This window comes from Telopea speciosissima, chromosome 8 (genome assembly GCF_018873765.1).
Source record: "Telopea speciosissima isolate NSW1024214 ecotype Mountain lineage chromosome 8, Tspe_v1, whole genome shotgun sequence".
Lineage (NCBI taxonomy): Eukaryota > Viridiplantae > Streptophyta > Magnoliopsida > Proteales > Proteaceae > Telopea > Telopea speciosissima.
The window spans coordinates 37,319,627-37,326,733 of record NC_057923.1 but is presented as its reverse complement, the minus strand read 5'-3'; the positions used below and the strand labels follow the sequence as shown (position 1 = coordinate 37,326,733).

General features: G+C 40.4%; 1 protein-coding gene across 1 annotated transcript; it reads right to left on the bottom strand.

The window, feature by feature from the left end:
- Positions 1-5,762: 5,762 nt before the first annotated feature.
- Positions 5,763-6,233, bottom strand: LOC122672274. The gene has a single exon (XM_043869773.1). It carries the CDS (start codon positions 6,231-6,233, stop codon positions 5,763-5,765), a length of 471 nt encoding a protein of 156 aa, XP_043725708.1.
- Between the last annotated feature and the right edge of the window lie 874 nt (positions 6,234-7,107).

The following is a 7,107-nucleotide window of genomic DNA, read 5'->3' as shown; positions in this document are numbered from 1 at the left end:
AAACCGAAAATGAACATATGTTGAAATAGGTTTCGATTCGATGGTCACGACCCTCAACATCACATCCACACGTCTAATAATAGATAAGGACACTTTTTAGAGAATCCTTGACCCAAAAAAGTACAGAAATGTCCCCAAAGAACCCCAAACGACCCACCCGATCTGGTTTAAACTGAAAATGAACATATGTTGAAATAGGTATTGATTCGAAGGTCACGACCCTCTACATCGCATCCACACGTCTAATAAGAAATAAAGAAACTTTTTAGAAAATACCAAACCCAAAAAAGTACTGAAAATCCCCCAAATAACCCCAAACGACCCACCCGGTCTGGTTTAAATCGGAAAGGAACATATGCCAAAATAGGTATCGATTCGAAGGTCACGACTCTCAACATCGCATCCACACGTCTAATAAGAGATAAGGACACTTGTCAAAAAATACCAAACCCAAAAAAGTATAGAAATGTCCCCAAATAAGCCCAAACGACCCAGTCTTCTGGTTTAAACTGAAAATGAACATATGCCGAAATAGGTATCGATTCTAAGGTCACGACCCTCAACATCGAATCCACAAGCCTAATAAGAGATAAGGACAATTTTTAGAGAATCCCAAACCCAAAAAAATGCAGAAATGCCCCTAAATAACCCCAAATGACCCACCTGGTCTGGTTTAAACAAAAAATAAACATATGCTAAAATAGGTATCAATTCGAAGGTCATGACCCTCAACATCACATCCACATGTCTAATAAGAGATAAGGACACTTTTTAGAAAATACCAAACCCATAAAAGTACAAAAATGCCCACAAATAACCCCAAACAACCCACCCGGTCTGGTTTAAATAAAAAATGAACATATGCCGAAATAGATATCGATTCAAAGGTCACAACTCTCAACATCACATCCACACATCTAATAAGAGATAAGGATACTATGCAGTGAATCGCAAACCCAGAAAAGTACAGAAATGCCCCCAAATAACCCCAAATGACCCACTCGATCTGGTCTAAACCAAAAATGAACATATGCCAAAATAGGTATCGATTCGAAGGTCATGACCCTCAACATCGCATCCACACGTATAATAAGGGATAATGGAACTTTTTAGAAAATCCCTAACCCAAAAAAGTACAAAAATGACCCCAAATAACCCCAAACGACCCACCCGGTTTGGTTTAAACCGAAAATGAATATATGCCAAAATAGGTATCGATTCGAAGGTCACGACCCTCAACATCGTATCCACACGTCTAATAAGGGATAAAGACACTTTTTAGAAAATCCCTAACCCAAAAAGGTACAGAAATGCCCCCAAATAACCCCAAACGACCCACCTGATCTTGTTTAAACTGAAAATGAACATATGTCAAAATCAGTATCGATTCGAAGGGCACGACCCTCAACATCGTATGCACACATCTAATAAGAGATAAGGACACTTTTTGGAAAATACCAAACCCAAAAAAGCACAGAAATGCCCCCAAATGCCCCCAAACAACCCACCCAGTCTGGTTTAAACCGAAAATGAACAAATGCCAAAATAGGTATCGATTCGAAGGTCACGACCCTCAACATCGCATCCACACGTCTAATAAGAGATAAGGACACTTTTTAGAGAATCCTAGACCCAAAAAAGTATAGAAATGCTCCCAAAGAACCCCAAACGACCCACCCGATCTGGTTTAAACTGAAAATGAACATATACTGAAATAGGTATCGATTCGAAGGTCATGACCCTCTAAATCGCATCCACACGTCTAATAAGAAATAAAGAAACTTTTTAGAAAATACCAAACCCAAAAAAGTACTGAAATGCACCCAAATAACCCCAAACGGCCCACCGATCGGGTTTAAACCGAAAATGAACATATGTCGAAATAGGTTTCGATTCGATGGTCACGACCCTCAACATCACATCCACACATCTAATAATAGATAAGGACACTTTTTAGAGAATCCTTGACCCAAAAAAGTACAGAAATGCCCCCAAAGAACCCCAAACGACCCACCCGATATGGTTTAAACTGAAAATGAACATATGCTGAAATAGGTATTGATTCGAAGGTCACGACCCTCTACATCGCATCCACATGTCTAACAAGAAATAAAGAAACTTTTTAGAAAATACCAAACCCAAAAAAGTACTGAAAATCCCCCAAATAACCCCAAACGACCCACCCGGTCTGGTTTAAACCGAAAATAAACATATGTCGAAATAGGTTTTGATTCGATGGTCACGACCCTCAACATCCCATCCACACGTCTAATAATAGATAAGGACACTTTTTAGAAAATCCCAAGCCCAAAAAAGTAAAGAAATGCCCCCAAATAACCCCAAACGACCCACCCGGTCTGGTTTAAACCGAAAATAAACATATGCCGAAATAGGTATCGATTCGAAGGTCACGACTCTCAACATCGCATCCACACGTCTAATAAGAGATAAGGACACTTTTTAGAAAATACCAAACCCAAAAAAGTATAGAAATGCCCCCAAATAAGCCCAAACGACCCAACCTTCTGGTTTAAACCGAAAACGAATATATGCCGAAATAGGTATCGATTCTAAGGTCACGACCCTCAACATCGAATCCACACGCCTAATAAGAGATAAGGACACCTTTTAGAGAATCCCAAACCCAAAAAAGTGCAGAAATGCTCCAAAATAACCCCAAATGACCCACCTGGTCTGGTTTAAACAAAAAATGAACATATGCCAAAATAGGTATCAATTCGAAGGTGACGACCCTGAACATCACATCCACATGTCTAATAAGAGATAAGGACACTTTTTAGAAAATACCAAACCCATAAAAGTACAAAAATGCCCCCAAATACCTCAAATGACCCACCCGGTCTGGTTTAAATCGAAAATGAACATATGCCGAAATAGGTATCGATTCAAAGGTCACGATTCTCAACATCACATCCACACATCTAATAAGAGATAAGGACACTTTGCAGTGAATTGTAAACCCAAAAAAGTACAAAAATGCCCCCAAATAACCCCAAATGACCCATCCGGTCTGGTCTAAATTGAAAATGAACATATGCCAAAATAGGTATCGATTCGAAGGTCACGACCCTCAACATCGCATCCACACGTATAATAAGGGATAATGACACTTTTTAGAGAATCCCTAACCCAAAAAAGTACAAAAATGGCCCCAAATAACCCCAAACGACCCGCCCGGTCTAGTCTAAACCAAATATGAACATGTGCCGAAATAGGTATCGATTCGAAGGTCACAACCATCAACATCACATCCACACGTGTAATAAGAGATAAGGTCACTTTTCAAAGAATCCCAAACCCAAAAAACGTACGGAAATGCCCCCCACATTACCCCAAGTGATCCACCCGATCTGGTTTAAACAAAAAATGAACATATGTCAAAATAGGTATCAATTCGTAGGTCACAACCCTCAACATCGCATCCTCACATCTAATAAGAGATAAGGAAACTTTTTAGAAAATCCTAAACCCAAAAAAGTACAGAAATGCCCCCAAATAACCCCAAACGACCCACCCGGTTTGGTTTAAATTGAAAATGAACATATGCCAAAATAGGTATCGATTCGAAGGTCACGACCCTCAACATCGCATCCACACGTCTAATAAGGGATAAGGACACTTTTTAGAAAATCCCTAACCCAAAAAAGTATAAAAATGCCCCCAAATAACCCCAAACGACCCACCTGGTCTTGTTTAAACTGAAAATGAACATATGTCAAAATCGGTATCGATTCGAAGGGAACAACCCTCAACATCATATGCACAAGTCTAATAAGAGATAAGGACACTTTTTAGAAAATTCTAAACCCAAAAAAGTATAGAAATGCCCCCAAATAACCCCAAACGACCCACCCGGTCTGGTTTAAATCGAAAAAAGGACAAATGCCAAAATAGGTATCGATTCGAAGGTCACGACCCACAACATCGCATCCACACGTCTAATAAGAGATAAGGACACTTTTTAAAGAATCCTAGACCCAAAAAAGTACAGAAATGCTCCCAAAGAACCCCAAACGACCCACCCGATCTAGTTTAAACTGAAAATGAACATATGCTGAAATAAGTATCGATTCGAAGGTCATGATCCTCTACATCGCATCCACACATCTAATTAGAATTAAAGAAACTTTATAGAAAATACCAAACCCAAAAAAGTACTGAAATGCCCCCAAATAACCCCAACTGACCCACCCGGTCTGGTTTAAACCAAAAATGAACATATGTCGAAATAGGTTTCGATTCGATGGTCACGACCCTCAACATCACATCCACACGCCTAATAATAGAGAAGGACACTTTTTAGAAAATCCCATGCCCAAAAATGTAAAGAAATGCCCCCAAATAACCCCAAACGACCCACTCGGTCTGGTTTAAATCGGAAATGAACATATGTCGAAATAGGTATCAATTCGAAGGTCACGACTCTCAACATCGCATCCACACATCTAATAAGAGATAAGGACACTTTTTAGAAAATACCAAACCCAAAAAAGCATAGAAATGCCCCCAAATAAGCCCAAATGACCCAGCCGGTCTGGTTTAAACCGAAAGTGAACATATGCCGAAATAGGTATCGATTCTAAGGTCACGACCCTCAACCTCGAATCCACACTCCTAATAAGAGATAAGGACACTTTTTAGAGAATCCCAAACCCAAAAAGGTGCAGAAATGCCCCCAAATAACCCCAAATGGCCCACCTGGTCTGGTTTAAACAAAAAATGAACATATGCCGAAATAGGTATCAATTCGAAGGTCACAACCCTCAACATCACATCCACACGTCTAATAAGAGATAAGGACACTTTTTAGAAAATACCAAACCCAAAAAAGTATAAAAATGCCCCTAAATAACCCCGAACGACCCACCCTATCTGGTTTAAACCGAAAATGAATATATGCCGAAATAGGTATCGATTCGAAGGTCACGGCTCTCAACATCACATCCACACATCTAATAAGAGATAAGGACACTTTGCAGTGAATCGCAAACCCAAAAAAGTACAGATATGCCCCCAAATAACCCCAAATGACCCACCCAGTCTGGTCTAAATAAAAAATGAACATATGCCAAAATAAGTATCGATTCGAAGGTCACAACCATCAGCATCGCATCCACACATCTAATAAGAGATAAGGTCACTTTTCAAAGAATCCCAAACCGAAAAAAGTACAGAAATGCCCCCAAATAACGCCAAGTGACCCACCCGATCTGGTTTAAACAAAAAATGAACTTATGCTGAAATAGGTATCGATTCGAAGGTCACGACCCTCAACATCGCATCCACACATCTCATAATAGACAAGGACACTTTTTAGAAAATATTAAACTCAAAAAAGTAAAAAAATGTCCCCAAATAACCTCAAACGACCCACCCTGTTTGGTTTAAAGAGAAAATGAACATATGTCAAAATAGGTATCGATTCAAAGGTCACGACCCTCAACATCACATCCACCCATCTAATAAGAGATAAGGACACTTTTTAGAAAATCTTGAGCCCAAAAAAGTATAGAAATGACCCCAAAGAAGCCCAAACGACCCACCCGGTCTGGTTTAAACCGAAAATGAACTTTTTTTTTTAATTGGTAAGTATGATTGTATTAAGACAGAAGAAGGAAAAAATACAAAGAATGGCAGCCCTTGCCCCCTCCCCTTAGACATGCCTAAGAGGAGAAGGAGAACTCCAGGGGCAACCCGAGGTCAAGTCCTCGGTGATACAACCCAAAAATAGGGCCAGCTACTCAATGTGAAGGGGTCCTAAAGTTGGTTTTACGATATGAGTCATCCTTGATCAACTCCACCAAGTCCGGGAGATAAAAAATAGACTCCTCATCCCCTGTATCAATGGCAGCAACAAAGTCTGCCGATTGGTTGAGCTCCCTCCATACATGACGTATCTCTTTATGTTGCAACTGTCCAAGAAGAGATATGATACGGTCCTTTAAGACCTGCATGTTCCAAGGATAATTCACTGACCCATTCAAAATGTCCTCTGCAAGTTTGGAATCAGATCTAAAAGAAACCCGGTGGAGACCATTTTCAATGCATAACGTAACCTCCCTAAGGATAGGAAAAAGTTCCATCCCAAGGACCGAATTATCCTCTCCCTTTCCAACAAAAGCCATAATAGCAGCCCCTGTGTCATCTCGGATGATCCCACCATAAGAAGCTCTATTAGCCGTCAAAGATCCATCACAATGAAGGGGTGTCATGTGAGTGGGTGGTCTGACCAAGCGCAGGTTTTTTGTGTGATAACCTTCCAATCCACCCTAATCCCCCAACTGTCAGCCAAAAACTGATTTCTAGAGTTATGAACAACTGAAATGGGGAAGGCAGCACACTTGATAGCCACATCAAGTCTAATAGCCTCAATAATCTGATCATAAGATCTGACCTTGTTCGTAAACAGCCTTTGGTTTCTTTCCCACCATATATAGTGCACAGTAGCACAAAATGCCAACTTAGGAATATGTCCATCGTATCATTAGCACAACCAACATTTGCGAGCCAATCAATCGCATTCTGGAGAGTGGTAGGCCCCCCACCCCTCGTGAGCAAAGTGAACTAATTCTCCCCCAAATGCTGTTGGAAAAGGGACAATTAAAGAAGAGGTGTTCATGGCTCTCAGTTCCAGCCCAACAAAAAATGCAATTTGGGCCAACATGGATATTTCTCTTAATAAGTTGGTCTTTGGTAGGGAGAGCACCCATAAGACATCTCCAAGTAGTGCAAGAATGCCTAGGAAAGTTCTCTACATGAAAGAGTTCTCAAAGAAGAGGTTGTGAAGTTCTATAGAAATTTGTTTGGAACTGATTCTTTGGATGAGGGAACTTGTCTGGATTCTATCCACCTTTCGGGGTCTATTTCTGAATTTCAGGCCATTGAGTTGGAAAAGGAGATTAGTAGTGAGGAGATCTAGGGTGTGGTCTTTGCAATGAAAGACTCTAAAGCCCCTAGGCCTGATGGCTTCGGGGTAAGCTTTTACTAAACATCATGGGAGGTTATTGAGGAGGATCTAACCAAGGCTATTAAATGGTTCTTTGAGAACTCTTTCATGCCCTTTTCGGTGAATGCTACTTTTATATC